We start from the raw sequence: 21,525 nt of genomic DNA, 5'->3' as shown, positions 1-21,525 counted from the left end.
TCTGTTTTGCTGTAGGATGTCTCTACAGCGCACTTGTGACCGCGCGCGTGTGACACGGTTCTTCTCACGATGACTCTCTGATGACGACTGTTCTTTTCTCGTGGCAACGCCCAAGCTAAGAGCCTGGCTCACTTCTCGGGACGTTCCCGAATTTACCACCTCTCGGGACGTTCCCGAATTTACTTGTGGGTGTGTAAGTTCCCGAAATCAAGTATGCGGGAGGTTCCGCAGTTTCTTACTCCCACACACTTCACATGAATAACTCACACATATACACAAAAATGGAAAACAAGATAAAAAACACTAATTATATGCATTGTTCACCGAACACACTCCCCCCCGTTGAAATATTAATTTCAACCACAATCAATAATTTCAATGTAGTACACTTATGTCTCCTTAGAATAGGGGAGAGGAGCAAGTTTCACAATTGGACGTCTGTATTGCCCATCAGCTGTTCGCACTGTCACTGATCGTACTAACTTGGCTGGTCCTGGATGAACTTTCACTACTCTTCCTAGCTTCCATTGCTGTGGAGGGGTAGCTTCTTTCAACAACACCAGATCTCCTATCTGTAGATTTTCCTTCTTCTCCATCCACTTGGGCCGCTGCTGGAGTCTGGACAAGTACTCTGTTGCCCACCGTTTCCAAAAATGTTGCGTCATTTTTTGGATCAAATGCCACTTAGACAAACAATTCGACGTGGATGTTGTAAAGTCTGCTTGAGGTACAGCCAGTAACGAATCACCGGTTAAGAAGTGTCCTGGCGTGAGTGCCGTTAGGTCATTTGGATCACTACTCAACTCCGTTAATGGCCTCGAGTTAAGACACGCCTCTATTTGTGTCAATAACGTGATGAATTGCTCATAAGTGAGTAATGTTGAGCCCATAACTCTTTTCAAGTGATATTTCACTGCCTTCACTGAAATTTCCCATACACCACCCCAATGAGCTGCTCCCGGTGGATTGAAATTCCATTGTATGCCTTGCGAGGCCGTAACATCTGACATCGATTGGACGTGCTCTTTTTGTCGCATGAATTGAAGTAGCTTTTTCAATTCTCTGTTTGCCCCTACGAAGTTCGTTCCGCAATCGCTGAAGATCTGGTTAGGTTTACCACGTCTGGCCACAAACCTACGTAATGCAGCAATGAATGTAGGCGTTGATGCATCATTTACCGCTTCCAAGTGAATTGCTTTGGTTGCAAGACACACGAAAAGGGCGACGTATCCTTTGGTGATTTTTGAAGACCTGAGTTGGCAACTCTTTATTGAAAATGGGCCGCAGTAATCTACACCTGTATTTGCAAATACTCGGCCTGGATTGACGCGAGGGGCTGGCAAACTACCCATGAGTTGAGTTGCTGTCAACTGTTTTTCCTTAAAACATTCTTTGCACTTAAACACAATTTTTCGAATTAAGTCCCTCCCTCGTATAATCCAAAAACGTTGCTGTAGGACAGCGAGAAGTAATTGTGGTCCCGCATGCAAATGTTTCAAATGTTCATGTTTCACGATGAGCTCTGTAAGTTTATGTTCACGAGGTAACAGAATGGGATGTTTCTTATCAATTGTCATTTGTGCATTGTGTAAACGTCCACCTACTCTCAGAATTCCCTCCTGGTCCAGGAAAGGAGTCAAATTGAGTAATGGGTTGTTTGAAGGCAAAGGATTCCCTTTTTTCAAATGCTTTATTTCTGTAGGGAATGCTGTAATTTGTGCTTGTTTCACTAACACAAGCAACGTGTGATTAAGTTCGCGTGCTGATAGGGGTCCAAACTGACGTTCATTAGCACTTCGCTTGGTGTTATGCATAAATCTGAAGCACCAAGCCGTTACTCGTTGGAGCTTTGATAAGTTTGAATACTTGTTTACTAATAACTCCTCCACCTCGACCGAAGACTGTAATACGAGAAGACCCTTTTTTCTCTCTCTCTCAACCTCAGCTGTTGCTGCTGCGTTGACCGTGCGTGTAGGATTGAAGGACTGATTACGTAACCACTGTGGGCCGAAGAACCAAATATCACGTTCGAACAGGGTTGAGGGAGAAATTCCTCTTGTCGCCAAATCAGCTGGATTCTCTTCACTGCACACGTGGAACCAATTCTCTGCAGGGAGAACGTCGTGTATTTTAGCAACTCTGTTGGCAATAAATGTACGCCAATTAGAAGGAGAAGAGTTTATCCAACACAAAACTATTGTAGAGTCAGTAAATGCACGGATCTCTGTAATGTTCAAATGAAGAGCTTCCTTTATTGTCTGCAGCAAACGTATGAGTAACACTGCAGCACAAAGTTCGAGTCTCGGGAGAGTCACTTTCTTCAGAGGCGCGACTCTCGTTTTGCTTGCTACAAGATGCACTTCAATACTGCCGTCGCTGTATGTAGAACGTAAATAGGCAGTGGCCGCATAGGCCCGCTCGGAACTGTCACAAAAGCCTATCAGTTCGCACGTTAGCGGTTTTGAAGACACGATGCGCCTAGGCACCTTAACATCCTGCAACTTATGCAACTCCGCCCGAAAACTTCGCCATGCAATTTCTAGTTCTGGTGGAAGTACATCGTCCCAGTCAAGTTTAACTTGCCAAAGTGTTTGCATGAATATCTTTGCTTTGACAGTTACTGGAGATATCCACCCTAGGGGGTCAAATATTTTCGCGATGTCTGATAACAAAATCCGCTTGGTCAACTGCTCACGAATTGCGGGTTGCGTCACTGATATCGCGAATTCGTCACTCGCTGGATGCCATTCGATCCCGAGTGCTTTTATATGTTCATTTATGCTCACATCCAATGCAAAGTTCGTTTCTCGCAAATGTACCGGGATTTCATTCAGTACTCGTGTATTGTTCGAGCACCATTTCCGCAATTCGAAACCACCTCTTTGTAGAAGTTCACTTATTTGTTTTTGTAACGCGATAGCTTGCGTTACTGTATCACTGCCAGTCACTAGATTGTCTACAAAAAAGTCTCTCAATGTAATCGCCGCTGCTTCAGGAAAGTCTGCCTCTTCGTCGCGGGCCAGCTGTTGTAAACACCTGGTGGCTAAGAAAGGAGCACTAGCCGTACCAAACGTCAGTCTCTCTAATCTGAAGTCTCGTATCTCTTCTTTCGGTGACTTCCTCCACACAATGCGATGATATTCTGCATCATCTGGGTGTAATTTCACCTGTCGAAACATTTTGACAACGTCCGAAGTAAGGGCTATTTGATACGTACGAAAACGTAGCAACAAAGGCATTATGTCGTCTTGTATCTTAGGGCCTACAAGCAACTTATCGTTGAGGGAAACTCCTGTCGTCGTCTTTGCACTGGCGTCGTACACGATCCGTAAAGCCGTTGTAGAACTGTCCATTTTGATGACACTATGGTGTGGGAGGTAGCAACTGCTTTCTTGGGACACAGGTAATTCTGAATTCGAAATGACGCTCATATGACCCAAGTCTATGTATTCCTGCATACACTCAGCATACTTTTGTTGACGTTGTGGATTCTTGACGAGTTGTCTCTCCATTTGTTTGAGACGCTGCACCGCTAGGGAACGTGAAGCACCCAGAACACCGCTTTGTTCTCGGAAGGGCAATCTCACAACATAACGACCGTCGATGTCACGTGCGTGTGTTTTCCGAAAATGTTGTTCACAAAAGTTTTCTTCTTCGTTGTACAGTTTTACCGATGGCACAGTCTCTATTTCCCAGAAGCGCTGTAGAGTAGCGTCCAGATCACTACATGACGCATGATGTGAAGACACTGCGCGTTTATTGCGCGGAACGTTAATTCTGCCCATAAGAATCCACCCAAGTGAAGTACTTATGGCTGTCGGTGTACCTACTGGACCTGCGACTTTCTCAGGTCTTAAAAGTAAGGGAACAATGTCTGCACCAAATAAAATGTCTATTTTCCCTGGTTTGTTGAAGGACGGGTCGGCAAGATCAAGGTTATGTAGGTGAGTCCACTGTTGATCAAAAGTGAATTGCTGCTTGGGCAAATTATTTGTAATCTTCTTCACAACGATGGCTTTGGTGGTGTACGTTTCGTTGCCCGCTTTTGACCTAAACTGTAGGTCCACCATGGAACGAGAAGTACCGATACCGGTTGCCGAAATACCGGATATGGCAACACTGATGTGTTTCTTTCGAAGGCCTAATTGCTGACTACAGTCTTCCGTGACAAATGTACACTCGGAGCCCGTATCTAAGAGTGCACGAAAATGCCGAACGTTGTTATGTCTATCCCTCACGCCCACGGTGGCTGTAGACAAGAGAACTTCCTGCAACGGAATGGCTTTCTTCTTGCTGGCGATGTGGGACGTTACTTGCCGCGTAGAACTGGGATTTTCACTAGGAGAGAAGTGAAGGGATGTGTGGTGCTTTCTAAAGCACACCATACACGTGCGCGAAGTACACTTTCCGACGTTACAATTCGATTGCAAACAGTTGTAGCACAGATTGTTGCTTTTCACAAAATAGTACCGTTCTTTCACCGACATTTGTTGATACTTCTGACAAGTATGCAACCTGTGGTGTCCGCGGCATTTAGGACACACAGTTTCAGCACCTGTGTGATACGAATTCACATTCTTCTTTACTTGACGATCAGTAGACCTGGGAGGGGGTTTGTTGGACATTGGGAGGCTGGAGGTCACCGTAGACGCTGCAAGAGCTCTGGCACGCACATCCAGGAACGTAGTCAGGTCCTCGAACTTAGGCACTTCTGCATTCTTCAGGGAAAGTTCCCACTGTTGCCTAGATTCTGCATCCAACTTGTCGGTGGTGTGAAAGACTAAAATTGCATCCCAAGCCTCTACAGGGATGTCCAAAACCTTCAGCACACGCACACACTCAGAAGTGACGTCAATGAGCTTGCGTAACCCTGTAGCCGAGCGTGATGGCACACAAGGTTGATTAACCAAGCGATTAATCGTGCTGTTCACTATCTCTCTTTTGTTTTGGTACCGCGAAACTAGCAGATTCCACGCCTCCTCGTAGTTTGCATCCGTTATTGCGATGGACTGGATTAATAATGACGGTTCACCCTTTAATGCCGAATTCAAGTACTGCAACTTCTGAGCGCCACTGAGGTGTTTGTTGTCATGAACCGATGCCACAAATAAGTCCCGAAATGACAACCATTGATGAATGTCACCACTGAATTCTGGTAATGTTAGTTTTGGTAACCGAACGTCACTTTTCGCATCACTGTTCACCGCGACCGCGACAACGGGAGAAACGGCTTCCTTCTGTTTTTGGTACAGGGAGCCCAACAAGAACTCTAATCGGTCTTGCACCGCACTCAGTTCATCGTAGTACTCAGAGAACAATTTTTCTTCGCACTGTTTAGCGAGATTCACAAGTAATGCACTACAGTCTGCACTTAGTTGAAGGACCTTGTCTATGTAGACTTGAAGTGTAGCACCTTCCAGCGTTGGTGAAGCTGACTTGTTTTCAATCCGAGTAACTTCCCGCTTGAGGACTGTCTTTGACGCCTGTAACTGCTCCATGTTGACTCGTCGTACAAGAGACGCTAAACGCATATGGCGGACCGAGGGTGTGGCACGTTGACTCTTCTTCTGGCTCGTTGATTTCCCGACGACAAACTACCGGAATACGGCACGAATACTACAATTGCGACGCATCCGGCCCGGAGGACCATTTGTTGAGTGTCAGTTTCCAGAAAGCCCCGCACTACATTGGCTAACTGGCTGAACTCCACCCTGGCCCGAATTATCCTAAATGCGTCGGTTCCCGCACGGTGTCTGGTTAAGTAACAGACGCACAAAGACGATATATACATACATTTAATGTCTATAATACACATATACGAAGGACTATACAATAACTAAACAATATACACGAAGGACTGTCTGTTTTGCTGTAGGATGTCTCTACAGCGCACTTGTGACCGCGCGCGTGTGACACGGTTCTTCTCACGATGACTCTCTGATGACGACTGTTCTTTTCTCGTGGCAACGCCCAAGCTAAGAGCCTGGCTCACTTCTCGGGACGTTCCCGAATTTACCACCTCTCGGGACGTTCCCGAATTTACTTGTGGGTGTGTAAGTTCCCGAAATCAAGTATGCGGGAGGTTCCGCAGTTTCTTACTCCCACACACTTCACATGAATAACTCACACATATACACAAAAATGGAAAACAAGATAAAAAACACTAATTATATGCATTGTTCACCGAACAGAGAGTGATGCTGATCGCATCATCTCCAAACAGCAAAAACAAAAGTATATGGATGGAGCCCTACCTGATATATTTAGAAAACTTTACCTAGTATAAAAGTAACAAAATACTCAGCAAACTCTAAAATAAACAAACTTTCCTACGTAGCAGGCGTAACCTGACCTAAATAAATACATATAGAAATACAGAACCAAAAATAGCATAGTGGAAATCAGTAAACCCTAATAATAATAATAATAATAAAAATAATATATTCTGTTGCTTACTTTTTAGCTAAAAGTACTTTTTCTTTAGTGTTTTTGAAAAAAAATTAAATAAATACTAAACTCTAAATTAAAAATTTGTAAATGTATATATGATACGAAACAAAATAAATACAAATTAATACATACCCTGCAAAAAATCAGTAAAAAAGTTGAAAACATCTCTTTGTGCATCCAAAATATAATAACAAATCCTTCCTGACTGGATTAAATTGTGTTATTTGAGTAATAATAAGCCTAAACTTGTAAAATAAAAGGGTAGAACTTGTCAAAACATACTTTTGCATCCAAAATATAATTCAAAACACATCTAAATTGTGTTATTTGAGTGGAAAGAAACCTAAACTAAACCTAAAAAATCTCTCTCTCTCTCTCTCTCTCTTTCTCTCTCTGTGTGAGTGTGTGTGTGTGTGGATGTGTGTGTGTGTGTGTGGGTGTGTGTGTGTGTCTGTGAATGTTTGTGTGTGTGTGTGTGTGTCCAAAATGTAATAAAAAACACGTTCAAATCGTGTTATTTGAGTAAATATTAGGCTAAACTTGTAAAATAAACAAATAAAAGTTGAGAACACACACTTTGTGTGTCGAAAATGTAACTAAAAATCTTTCCTGAACAGATAGAATTGTGTTATTTGAGTAATAATAAGCCTAAACTTGTGAAATAAACAGATAGAAGTTGAGAACACACACTTTGTGTGTCGAAAATGCGACTAAAAGTCTTTCCTGAACAGATTGAATTGTATTATTTTGGTAATAATAAGCCTAAACTTGTGAAATAAACAGATAGAAGTTGAAAAAATCTCTTTGTAAATACAAAATTTAATAAAAAATGTTGCCTGAATAGTACAAATAGTGTTATTTTGGTAAAAATTAACATAAAGTTGTAAAATAATAAGTTAAAAGTTGAAAAAATGTCTTTGTGAGTCCAAAATTTAATAAAAAATGTTGCCTGATTAGTACAAATAGTGTTATTTTGGTAAAAAATTAACATAAAGTTGTAAAATAATAAGTTAAAAGTTGAAAAAATGTCTTTGTGAGTCCAAAATTTAATAAAAAATGTTGCCTGATTAGTATAAATAGTGTTATTTTGGTAAAAAATTAATATAAAGTTGTAAAATAATAAGTTAAACGTAGAAAAAAATGTCTTTGTGAGTCCAAAATTTAATAAAAAATGTTGCTTGAATAGTACAAATAGTGTTATTTTGGTAAAAAATTAATATAAAGTTGTAAAATAATAAGTTAAAAGTTGAAAAAATGTTGCCTGAATAGTACAAATAGTGTTATTTTGGTAAAAAATTTAACATAAAATTGTAAAATAATAAGTTAAAAATTGAAAAATGTTTTTTGTGAGTGCAAAATTTAATAAAAAATGTTGCTTGAATAGTACAAATAGTGTTATTTTGGTAAAAAATTAACATAAAGTTGTAAAATAATAAGTTAAAAGATGAAAAATGTCTTTGTGAGTGCAAAATTTAATAAAAAATGTTGCATGAATAGTACAAATAGTGTTATTTTGGTAAAAAAATTAACATAAAATTGTAAAATAATAAGTTAAAAAGTTGAAAAAATGTCTTTGCGAGTCCAACATTTAATAAAAAATGTTGCCTGAATAGATAAAATTGTGTTATTTGAATAAAAATACATAAAAACTTGTAAAAGATTTGACATAAAGTCAAAGTTTGGTAAAAAAAATAAACTCAATGTTATGTTAAATAGCACACAGTAACATAAATTTACTCCCTAAATCAATAATCAAAAGGTCCTAGGTTCGTTACCCCGTAATAAAAGCAAATGCTGAAAACTGTAGGCCCCGTCCCTGATAGGTCTCCTTCTTCCTAGTACAGATAATAAACCCTTACGCTTCGTTCTCCTTGTTCAAATTAAAGTTCTCGCTCCAATCTAATTCGGTATCCAAAAATTCTTTTTTCTTGTGTTCTGGGCAAACTTGGCTTACTTAGACAAAAACCTGTTCTGACATGCAAACGTTCTAGCCCCAAACCCACGCTAAAGCGTCCTGTGCCTTGGGGCAACCCTGAGCGGAATATTAATTGGCGGCTGAAACCGGTTCTACAAGCGACGCATAGCTTCAAAAAATTTGACCATTGCTGTGCATTCCAGACATCCTTTGTTGTCTGGTTCAATCCCTCCCCTGCCCTACAGTATTGCATAGCTTTCCCCTGTTCTTGCGTACTGGTTAACCTTGAAAAAACCAGTTCTGAAAACCTACCGACGCGTTCTCTGATTGGTCAATCAGGTTTTTCCTTTGTTCTGACGTCATTTGACCTTGAACGCACACTCCCTAAATTCCTTTCTCCTCTACCTGCGCGGAATATTAATTCATTCTCTCTGTCTGGCATCACCGCACTTCCCCAAATTCCTTTCTCGTCTACCTTCACCGCCGAGTCGAGATTCGGAGACCGTATTCTGTCTGTCGTCTGAGACCATCGTGTTTCATACCATATAACATTATTACATAGTACTAATTAATAACGTTACATATCGCGGGTTCGAGTACCAGGACCATCTTCTTTCGTACCATTACCACCTTTCATAGCGGTTCATAAACCATAGAAAACTTATTTTCAATATTATAAACATTAATATTAACATTTTATACATTACATACTTTGCAGTAATGAATATAAAAACATATGCATAGCATTTAGTACCTCTAATTACCTTCTATATACATATTTTTCATAAAATAAATAATTACATATTTATAAAAAGTTATAAACATGCAAATACATAAATGTAAAGTATTCTAAGTACGTGCAAATGAATTCTAAGTACATGCGAATTAATTAAAACCCGTGCAAATTAGTTATAAGTACGTGCAAATGAATTGCGAATATTAAATAGCGACCGGCCTTATCGTATTCCGATACTACTAGGCACATATATGAGTGTACGTTCACGAGTTCGTGTTGTTATGTTATACGAGGGTCATATAAAAAGTAATGAGCAACAATATTTTCTAATATGATCATGTTGCATTATTGAAAAACCAAATACACAAATCTTCATCTGCAGTCTTTTGCTTACTTCTCTACAAAATCTCCACATCTTTGTACACATTTTCCCCACCGTTCTGGAAGTTTTAATATAGCCCAGTAGTAGGACACCGTTCCAGCCTGCCGAAGACACTGACTTCTGAAGTTTCTGAATTGCCTCGCATCATAAATCCAAACAGATGTTAATGTAATGGTGCCAGGCCAGGGATGTAGGAGGGGTGTGGAATAACTGTCCATCCCAAATTGTCAATTTCGTCCTATATGAAGCGAGCTGAGCGTGCCCGATCATACTTTTGGAAAACCCCTCGTAGATATATTCAGGGCGTGCCGGTTCAGTGACCGAGCGCGTTAAATTGTTGATTTCTAATCTCGCCACCAAAGTTCCTTGGTTCGAATCCCGGCTTGGACATGGGTGTCCTTTGTGAGTGTTCATCTATTTCTTCTTCATCGATGATCATCATCGCGATTAGAGAAAGTAGTGGAAATGCAACGTTAAATAACAAAAATACGAGTGTTCAGGTTGCACCATATAGCGTTCGAGACATAAACTATTAATTTTGGTGATGGAAAGTTCGGTTTAAGTTTCGTTCGTTGCAAATTGATTATCATTACTGACAAATATTACTTTACACTATTCCTGATTTATTAAGATTTTTCATTTTATAAACTTTAAACAGAGCTGTAGGAAGAGATTTCTGCTCCCAGGAAGAAAATAAATTTTAACGTAACAAATATGGAGGCACTCTGCTACGGACAGATGTCATCCTCTCGATACATACTTCAACAACGCTTCGATCTCGTAAAGGCATCTGTAGCAAAACTGATACTTTTTATCTCAATTACTCGCACTCCTCTACAACAAAAATCTTAACTGTAACAACGATCACCTTCAAATCACGTCATCAAAACGCCAGACACGTATTTCCCAATTATTTCGATTGTCAAAACGGTCCTGAATATCCCCTTAGTCATCAGTAGGTACATATCACATCATCATGAAAAAAATCACATGCAATCAGGGTGTGAAATCATTAAAAAATGGTCGGGAAGGCAAATCTTAATCTACACGCACACATACACACACACACACACACACACACATATATATATATATTTATTTATTATAAAATGTGTATATTTATAATGTTATTAAATATAAAATATACGTAAATATAAAAATACATTATTGTTAATTGCATATGGAAATTAAATTGTTACTTACATACATGTAGGGGGGATGGGGATTACCTCCCCTCTGGGTACTTGTGTCCCCCCTCTGCTTGATAAATTTTATCCATGGGGGAATTTTATATGGCATAAAGTTATTATCTCATGCTGTTCCTAGACAGTCAGTAGAATTTCCCCCACCGGAAATTTCTTAAATACCACACTACTGATATATATATATATATGCGGTAAAGGGCGACAGATGGCGCACATTTTCAGTCAATTTATTTTTTTTATTTTCAATATACTTTACATCATTTTTCAGTTCTTGAGGAATAATAAAAATGTACATTGGCTAAGTTCTGTATCACCATGTAGCGACAATATGCACGCAAAATAATAGTAGCATTTCGCCAAGCCATCTATCCCACCTGCGTGGGTAAAATGACGCAGTGGGAATGCAATCTGAATAGAACAGTTTAGCGCCTCACAACTTCTTGGCTGCTCGTAGTTCCATGTTTTCACTCATCCTCGAGCGTATCACTTATTAGGATAAACTGAATAAGTTCCATGGAACCAGCTTGTGTATTTGATGCATTGTATCCAGTCTGCTGTGGACGTTAACTCTTGGTATGGTTGTAGGCACTCATTCATATTCATTGGTAATAGATTCGTTGCGGCCACAGAACATAAGCGAAGATGAGTTCGATACCGGCTGGAGGCACAAGTGGTTCGGATCCCACTGTAGGTCCAGTCCCAATTAGCCTTCCTCTGCATAACGTGGATGTAAAACCAAAACTCAAGCTCAGTAAGGGAAGGTGAACATGAGCCGGTAGCCTTATATACAGGCAGACTCTGGTTTGTGGAATTGTCGTCTCGCTCCTCGCACTTTCATCTTCTCGTTAATCGATTGATTGATTGATTGATTTGGTGTTTTAAGTCCACTTTATGCACAGTAAGGCTAATCGGGACTGGACCTACAGTTTTAAAGTGGGAACCGAACCACTATGTGCCTCCACCGGGTATCGAACCCAGGTCCCTTTGATTACAAGGCGACGACGCTACCACTGCGCCATCGGGAAGGCCTTTTCTCGTTAATCATACGCTGTGCAGCTTTCTGATGCCCTCCTCCGTCCAAGATGCTCGTTCCGTTGATCTCTGGCGCGTTCTTGGCATATTTCTGTAAAAAAGTGGAAAGAGTATAGACCGAGGTAATGAAATGCGTAGAATATTTGGTTTATGTCTGATAAAACGTTAGTATCAGATCCCGTAGCAGATTACTGATGTTGCTATTTTTTTTTCTAAATAATAAAGGTGCCGCCATCTGTCCTACTCAACATTGCGCCATCTAACCCTACAACGTCGATATGAAAGTTCTTACAAAACCTCACCAGATAGCAACACTAACTTGTATATACAAAACAACTATGGAAGTGCAACATATAAGCTTCCCGAAACTGCGTTTGAAAATTTCTTAATTGCTTCCTACATGAGATAGTCCAGGGGCATTTGTAATCCGGTGGGTTTTTGAATGAAGGTAATATATGACTACCGGTAATACGTTGCTAGTGTGGTACACAATAACGTCCTACCAGGTGTTTTGCCAAAAATTGCGGCAGAAGGCCTGTGTGACATCATAAATCCAACATGGATACAGCTTCATGCACTAACTAAGAAAATCCATTATAACTGCTTTTGGGGAAACAACTATAATTACATGTTTTGTTCAAAAGTGAAAAAGAAACACAATTGATTCTTACAGTTTTTTTTATATCTCGAGCCCTTTTCTGTAAGGATACTATGCATATTTTACACTTTACTTGACAATGTGGCATATAAAGGGGGAAAATTACTGCCTGTGATATTTTGTTGATGCCTACTATTGTGGCGTATTGTCTGTGTGACATTATACATCCAAGATGGCTGCCTCTGCAGGCATTAACAAACAGAAACGACCTTATCTCCTTAACTTCTTTAGGAGTAATTTTGACCATTTGTAAGTTTGTTGGGTTTTTACACGAAGGGAAGACATGTGCATGGAAGATGCTATCATTTGGAGGCATGCAATCATGTACTACTACAGGTGTTTTGCTGGATAATGTGTCAGAGACCATACATGACTTCCCAAATCCAAGATCGCCACCTTGGAGGTTCTGCACATGAAATACTGTCCATAACCTGATTTAGAGTTCGTTTATCAGATTTTTCCAGAGGCATTTTCTGTTAATAAATAACAAGTGAAAAATATTAATTATTATTATTATTATCATTATCATTACTATTATTATAAATATTACAGTAAAGGAGTAATAACATCGCCTGTGAATTCCGGATTGTCTTTTGAAATGTAAGCAGCTCACCTGTCATCAAGATTGAGAGTGGTTGTAACCATTTGGGGAATATCATGTCATCAATATAGTCTCTTTATTCAAATTTCTCGTCACTCTCATCTCACTCTGTCCTGTAAGTCATTGTTTTCACATTTTCCTTCATCTGCACTACAAAGACCCAGTTCAGTACGTCGCAGGAACTGACCCCGGCATATGCATGAACATTTCCTCTTTCCACAACCACATGTCAACTGTAATCTTCTCTGAAGTTCTAGGTAGTGTGAATGATCTTTTTGCCATCCTCATTTTCTTCTTTCTCCATTCAACAGCCTATTGGACTGGGTAGATTTAGATGGTTCTTTTCTGCTTTTATTTCACTCCAATACTTTGAAGTAACTCCTCCTGGTGATAGGTCTGAGGGTCACTTTGGCGGCAGCGTTCACACTATCTATTAATGGTATCCCAGTTTGTGTTTGTACTTGCAAAGGAGGCAAAAAAGTGGTTGTTGAACGGATTTGATGGCGCAGAAGATGATGTGCTTGAATCTCTTGCAAATCTTGGTTCTCCTGGATTCGATGAAGAAGATGACACAATGAAAGAATGAATTGATTTATTTTGCTTCTCGTTTCTTCTACTTCTGGCTAATTTCAAAGATGAACATCAATTATAAGATGAAATAGATGAAAGGACAATCACAAACACATATGGGCAGCACACAACTCAAGTCCCATGGGTCCAGATGCCAGAGCATTGGTTGATTGATTGAGTTGGTTTTATTTAAGTCCACTTTATGCATAGTAAGGCTAATTGGGACTGGACCTACAATTTAAAGTGGGATCTGAACTGCTATATGTGCCTCCACCGGGTAACGAACTCGGGACCTCTTGATTACAAGGCGACGACGATACCACTGTGCCATCGGGGAGGCCCTAGACGTCAGAGCAATGTTAGTCTGCAAGATGCAGTCCAGGGTGTACTTTATGGAAGTGAGGTTGATATTTGGGTATCTCTTACACCCCAAATATGATGACAGGATTTTAAAGATGACAGGATTTTGCATGACACCAAAATCAAATATTTCGGCAAATTACGATGGTATCTGTTCGCGAAAAGGGATGTTCAAGGCTGAAGTCTTGCTCCAACTAAAGTTTCCCTCACACTTTTTATCAGAAGGAGTTATTTCCAAGTATTGGAGTCAAATGAAAGCAGAAAAGGATAATCCAAATCTACCCATCTCAATAGGCTGTTGATGGGAAAAGAGAAAATGAGAATGACAAGATCATTCCTGTCATATTGACACTGCCTAGGTAAACAAAACACAACATATCAGAACAAGAGTGCCTCATTCTGTATCGAACGCTCATTGTGATCGGAGGACAATATCTTGGTAAAGTGTTCAATGTATACAGTAAGAACATGGCACAAAGACGTCAGCGAAGAATCATCGGACGTCTGTAAGCAGGTCAAACACAGATTGAAATCATAGCAGCGTCGACTGTGCCACAGTCATTTCCAGACTTTGGCGACGGTTCCAAGACACAGTAAATGTTAATGGTAGGCCAGAACAAGGTTTTCAACGAGTAGCAACACCACCACAGGGCCAATATCTGGCTTTAACTGCACGACGAAACCGTAAGATGCCTGCAAGACAACTGTCCTCAAAGCTTGCAGCCAGCCACCTCAGGGGTTAGAGTTTCTCTGCGTGCTGGAGACTCAGGGCAGCTGGTCTCTATGTGTGTCCCGCTTGATCCAGTGCTCAGAAGGGGCCGCTTACAGTGGAGTCAGCATCATCGAAATTGAACCCTCAACGAACGGAGGAACGTGCTCTTTCACAGATCAGTTCAGTTTCAGTTTGCAAAATGATTCCCGTCGCACATTTATCTGGAGAGAACCTCGATCACAATTTAATCCAAGGAATATCGTGGAAAGAGATCAGTTTGGTCGAGATGGAATATTGGTATGAGAAGACATCATGCTCAATGGACGTACAGAGCTGCACGTCTCTGCTGGAGCTACTCCTACAGCCCAGATGCACAGAAACGAGGTACTCCAACAACATATGCGACTTTTCAGAGGCGCAGTCGGCTCAAGTTCAAGGATGGAAAGATGATAATACATGTGCGCATCGAACCAAATTGGTGGATGACTTTCTTGAAGGTGAATAAATCCACCACATGGACTGGCCACCAAGGTCCCCAGACATAAATCGTGTAGTTTCTTAAGGAGACGAGTTACCTCGCGATCCTCCACCAAAGACATTTCCAGAGCTTCGCACTCCTCTTCATGGGAAATGGAACCAGCTGCCTGCAGAACTTTCGAACCACCTTGTAAATAGCATGCTACGTCATTGCAAGGGGTTGTGTAGCTGTTAGGGGTAACTTCACCCCATACCAGCCTCTTTTCTTCGTCAAGGAAGTATCTTCTATTTTCATATTTTTTGCATGTGTGTCCTGCCCTTGCACTAAAAACAATTGTTAACTTCATGCATTCTACTCTATGGTATACCATATAACGTTTTGATTAATTTTCACTATGTTTTATGCAGTTCTGTCAATTTATTAATAAAACATTTTCTCATATCTTAGTTAAGCTCAACTTTTGGACACTACTGTAGTTATAAAAAATATAATAATATTTTCCACTTTTTAATTATTAACAGAAAATGCCTCTGGGAAAATCTGATAATCGAACTCTAAATCAGGATATGAACAGTATATCTTGTGCAGAACCTCCAAAGTGGCCATCTTGGATTTGGGAAGTCATGTATGGTTTCTAACACATTGTAATACATGATTGCATGCCTCCCAATGAAAGCATCCTCCATACACATGTCTTCCCTTCGTGTAAAAACAAAAACAAAACTTACAAATGGTCAAAATTACTCCTAAAGGTGTTAAGGAGATAGGGCCCTTTTTGTTTGTTATTGTCTGCAGAGGCAGCCATTTTGAATGTATGATGTCACACAGGCAATACGCCACAATAGTAGGCATCAACAAAATATACCAGACAGTAATTTTCCCACATTATATGCCACAATGTCAAGTAAAGTGTAAAATATGCATAGAATCCTTGCAGAAAAGGGCTCGATATAGTTTCACTAGATATATCTCCATAACAGTGCGAGATATGAAAAAAACTGTAAGAATCAATTGTGTTCGTTTTTCAATTCTGAACAAAACATGTATGTATAATTGTTCCCCAAAACCAGTATTAAAGGAGTTATGATGGATTTTCTTAGTTAGTGCATGAAGCTGTAGCCATCTTGGATTTATGTCGTGACACAGGCCTTCTGCCACAATTGCGGGCAAAACATCTGGTAGTACGTTATTGTGTACCACACTAGCAACGTATTACCGGTAGTCATATATTTCCTTCATTCAAAAACCCACGGACTATAGAAATATTGACATATGCCCCTGGACTAAGATCTAAAATAGTGGTGATAAATTTATTTCACTTACCAGCTTTGTTCTGACGACGTAAAAGCCTTGTAATATCTCTGCTATCTGATTTAGCGGGAACACAACGCTCACTCGATCCTCTTGTTGTCTCTTCTTCAAACCTGTGAAAGACTGGCGCCAAAGGCCTGTTTCTTCTCTGATAAGCACGTGATGCGCCATCTGTCCCCCTGAGCCATCTGTCCGCCCTTTACCCTATATATCACAAAATTATAGAGCAGCAAACTAATTCCTTTACTAACTGTTTGAAGATGTCAATAAATCACAAAGTAGTTGGAATAGTTCTATTACGTGAAAGGTTTTTGTTTAGTTTTCGCTTTCTACTGTATTAATATAAATCAATTTCATAATGAAATTTGTGTTGCATTCTTGTGTTCTTGTGTTACTTTTATTGTGTATATATTGTTATTAGTGTAGATCTGTTAATGATCCTTCGAAAGAGAGAGAGAGAGAGAGAGAGAGCGTCCAACACACACAACCACACTATCTTAGTAGAGCATATTTGAATTCTGAACTAATTGCTTATCTCTGGTTGTTGTAACAAGAACTCTCCCCGCCCGAAAATTTTGATGGTGGGGATCTTTGAGAAGAAGATTGTTGGTGAGGGGAAATTGAACCAGCACAATCTGCTACAGTAGGATTCCAGTAGGTTTTTATTACGAGTGTTATATTTGTGATCTTAAGAGAAAGTGAAATTAAATCTGGCAACACTGTGCGCTAACGGTAATAAAGCGATTGACAGATGAGCATGGGCTGTGATTCGTTCCGTTTATTTTGGTATAAATGATTTGTAGAAATAAATAACGCACATATAGTTATACTTCCTGGGATGAAACTGGTGACCTATTCGGAAGATACTCAAATATCAAGGCATAACTACAGAAAAACGTCGGTATGGTACCTCTACATAGGTTTCTTGTTTGTGCAGAGAGAGAATTGTTTTATTTGCAGTTAGTGTTTTTTTCCCTCTCAGGATTGGCAACACTGATTAACAACCTGCACAGCAAGACATGTCCTTCGACTGTGGCGACACCTAATCAGCTGTGGTATTGTTAAAATGACCAGTGGTGCCTTTTCTTTGCCATTCCGAAATTACAACTAATTTTCCTCTCAGTAAAACTTCACCAACACCGAGCGGAAAACGTCAAAAGCAACAAAGTACTGAGAAAAAAGCTATATTTTTTGCTGATTCGTTGAAAGCGCTCCTGTCTTATCAGACCTACAGCGCTTGTTATTGAGAAGGTAAGTGAAGTGCACGTGCTGTTACAACAAGGAATTTCAATGTGACGTTGATGAACTAACAGATGGAAACACAGCAAATAATACAGACAGTCCGTTACAGGAAGACGTTAATTGTTATTTATGATCAGGGTGCGAAATAACAGGAAGGGAGGAGGGCATTGGCTACGCTAGAGAATTTTATTTGGGTGGGCTCAAAGACGGATGATATATTTTCAGATTACGGTGATCATGGCTGCTACATTTTTATCTTCTTTTTCCATCTTTCTCTCAATCACTTCTTTTCTTTCCCCTGTCTCTTTTCCTCTATTTTCTTTACCTTTTCTTTCGGTTTTCTCTTCTTTCTTTTCTGTTTCTCTACCTTTTTATTTTCTTCTCTAGCTCTTTACTTCCTTGTATATTATTCTCTCTCTCTCTCTCTCTCTCTCTCTCTCTATGTCTTTGTCTTTCTTCTTCTCTATCTCCTTTTATCCCTTTTTTATTTCTGTTTTTCATCCCTTCCATTTCCTTTCGTTATCCGTCTCTCACAGCGCGTGAACCGCACTCAGGGGTACCACTTGATTAACGTCAAAACATTATTTCTGATTAAAACACAAGCCTAGGTGTTTCATTGTTTGAGTTTGCATTTCTAAGTCCATTTTATGCACATAAAGGCTGATCGGGACTGGACCTACAGTTTAAAGAGGGATCCGATTCTATATGTGCCTCCACTGGATGCGAGGCTATTTGTTTTAAAGAGTAGGGTTTATTGTTGATAAGAATTAATGGAAGTTATTGCTGCTGTAGAAATTTAAGATAAGAGAAGAGAAGACTGTTATTTTGATACAATTATTTAGGTATATTAAATATTAAAAAAATATTCTTACAATAAACATGTTCTTTAACGGTAACACAAAGAATTTTTAATATAGGGCTATTACTTTTCGTCGTGAAAAACCGTACATGTATAACATGGTCATTTTTGGAGGAAGGTATGGACCAGAATAGAAAGATGGTGGGGGGTGGAAAGTAGGCGCCGAAAATCAACCTTGCCCAGGTGAAAATTTGATCTTGAGCCGCCCCTGGTGATTCAGGTTTTCACAATACAATATTCAGAAAAATGTCTTGTAAGTTGTTTGGGCGGGCATAAGGGTGGGCCACAGCCCAGACGGAGGAAGGAGTGCCCACTCTCTATCTGCTTCTCTATCTTTATCTTTCTCTATTCTGTGTGTGTCTCTCTTTATTTTATCTCACTTTCTATTTCTGCACCTCCTTTTCTTCCTCGGATGATTTGATTTCCCTCCCAAACATAATAGTCACATTATAACAAACAGTTCCATTGGATTAAACTTATTTAAGAAGGAATTATTGTTTCGTGCATTCAAATAAACAGTACAATCAGTCAGTGACAATATGTACTAAGTTTATTAGAATAAATCCTCAACAACATTTTAAGTATTTATTGTTTTGGGCCGAAATATAGTTTCAAGTCCTAGATTATGTGTAAAAAAATACTCATTTGGTGCAAAATTGTTTCTGTAGAAACAGTTAATTTTCTTGTAGAATAATTACTTGAAAATAAATAACTTGTGTAGACTGTGAAATAGTGAAGCCTTGGGGAAGTTATTGATGTAAAGAAGTGAATATTTCGATGTGAGTTTATTCTAATTTCCATGTATTATCGTATCATACCCTTCGGTATGTGGGATCCATCTATAGAGCAACTCGTTATTCATGGTAGGCTTGATGGTGATCTACAGATCGTTATGTTATTACATATTGTTAATAATATTAATAATGAATTTCCCTCTCTCTTTCCTGTATTCCTCTCTCTCTCTCTCTCTTGTTTATCCATTTATTTCGATTTTTCTCTTCCCATTTCTTTCTCTACCTCTTTTACTGTTTCTTTCTAGCTTTCTTTCGTTTTATATTTCTTTCTTCGTATATTTTTACGTTTTGTAACGTTCCATTACTGATTGCCAGATATTTTCCAAGATCCTTATGCAGAGAGCAACGATATTCTATATTAGGCTACTATGAACTAGGAATGGCCAAATCCGGATAAAATTTTATCTAGATATCGGACAATTTTCTACCCGGATATTGGATATTCTGATATACGGATTATGCAGATATCCGAATTGTCAGGATTATCAGAATATTCGTATTATCCTAATTATCCTGTTATCCTATGTCCGGATATTCGTATTATTCGTATTATTCGAAATGCCCGGATATCCGATTATGCGGAGAATTTTATCCTTTGTCAGTTTTACGGGCTATAAGCAAATTTTTTCTTTCAATTTCACTTAAGGATTTTCTTGAAATTCTTCATCAAATCTGTTGCATCCGAGACGGATATCGGATAATTTTAAATCCGTTATGCGGATTTTATAGCCATCCCTACTATGGACCTTTCCAAATAGGGATGGAGAACGAAATTCCTGATCTTCCTTCGCAAGTTATTTATTTTCTAGTTTACAACGTCTTTGCTCTTTTTACAATTTAGTTTTACAAGGTTGTTTGGATTTTTCTTTTTAGTATTGTCGACTTAGCTTCAGCCGAAAACATGTCCCCTCCTTCTGCTCTGCGGATTACACCACTGCACCGTTGTTAGTGGACTTCATTCAGGAGGGTTATCTCTATACCACTGGATGATTGTTAGAAATTACGTCATGCAGTTGTCGCATCACTCCTAGACTGCTACATGCTGGTTGGTAGTTGGCTATTTCAAATTGCATCATATCTTGTACAATGCGATGCACGAATATTGATCGGCAAATTGTCCATGGCTATTTTCATTATTTCTTTTCTTGCATCCTACGTGTTCTTAAGGAATATAATATTTCGTATGCTGGTGCAAAAATTGTCAGCAGTTTGTTTGGCATTTTGTTTCAAATCCTGAAACTTTCAATGGCTAAAATAAAACTTGTGAACATGGTGATGTAAAATTTGCTTTGTATTAATTATCCATCCCACTGTACTGTACTAAATTTAAACAAATTGACGAAGAGCAGACAAACTTTTTTTCTTACACTAATAATCTGTCCGTTCAATAAATCTCGATATCTTCAGATTTATCAAAAGCAAACTTCCTGTGTTCTCTTTTGAAAGACTAAAATAATATTTTCAACTAATAGTATTACCTTGAACAGAACTAAACTGCAATATAACAATTTCCTGCTTACACCTGAATCCAGCAATGAAAGGTGTCCTCCAAAAGCAAAAACTTGAAGTTACACATTGTTTACGATCTTTTTCTTGGACTTACAAATGAGTGATTTCATCTTGTAATCAACATATGGTTTGAAAGTGTGTTATAAATACATGAAAACTGATTATGTGTTTGGGTGATTAAGTCAGTTAGCCATAACTAATTGATTCTTTTGTTGCTACATAGGCATAATGAAGACGTTTACCAGCCTTCAGAGGATTTTAAAAATGTGAAAATCCTAATTGGTTTATATCAAGTTATACAAACCTGTCATTCATTTGGTTGCTTGCACAATAGATGGTGATAATAGTCATTAAACTTGCCAATATACCGTGAAATTTAATGGGAAGAGTTAAAACGTAACGTAAATTAAAAATTTACAAGGTCCATCGATAGATAATTATTTTCAGAGAATGCTAACCAATTAATCAGAAGAGAGCTATCACTTAACTAATTTCAAATTGCTGCTGTCACACTTTAATTCCATTGGCTTGCAAAATATTCCTTCAAGCTTTTCTGTCGGCGAATGATGGGAAGAGATGTTCTCGAGTTATCAGCCAGGTCAGTTCCTGAGAGACTTGCTACAACTGATTTCATTCTCATTATCAGGGATTGAAGTGCAGTGGGCAGAGAGTTCTGTGTTTGGATTGTAAATGGCGGGTCAGTCGAGTGAA

The 21,525-nt window shown here is 39.1% G+C and overlaps 1 protein-coding gene across 1 annotated transcript; it reads right to left on the bottom strand.

Annotated features, from left to right (window-relative positions):
* Positions 1–389: 389 nt before the first annotated feature.
* Positions 390–5,498, bottom strand: LOC145985469 (uncharacterized). Its single transcript, XM_083119543.1, has one exon. It carries the CDS (start codon positions 5,496–5,498, stop codon positions 390–392), a length of 5,109 nt encoding a protein of 1,702 aa, XP_082975669.1.
* Positions 5,499–21,525: the final 16,027 nt, after the last annotated feature.

Source organism: Lepisma saccharinum, chromosome 3 (assembly GCF_977018435.1).
Source record: "Lepisma saccharinum chromosome 3, izLepSacc3.1, whole genome shotgun sequence".
NCBI lineage: Eukaryota > Metazoa > Arthropoda > Insecta > Zygentoma > Lepismatidae > Lepisma > Lepisma saccharinum.
This window is presented reverse-complemented; position numbering and strand designations above follow the sequence as displayed.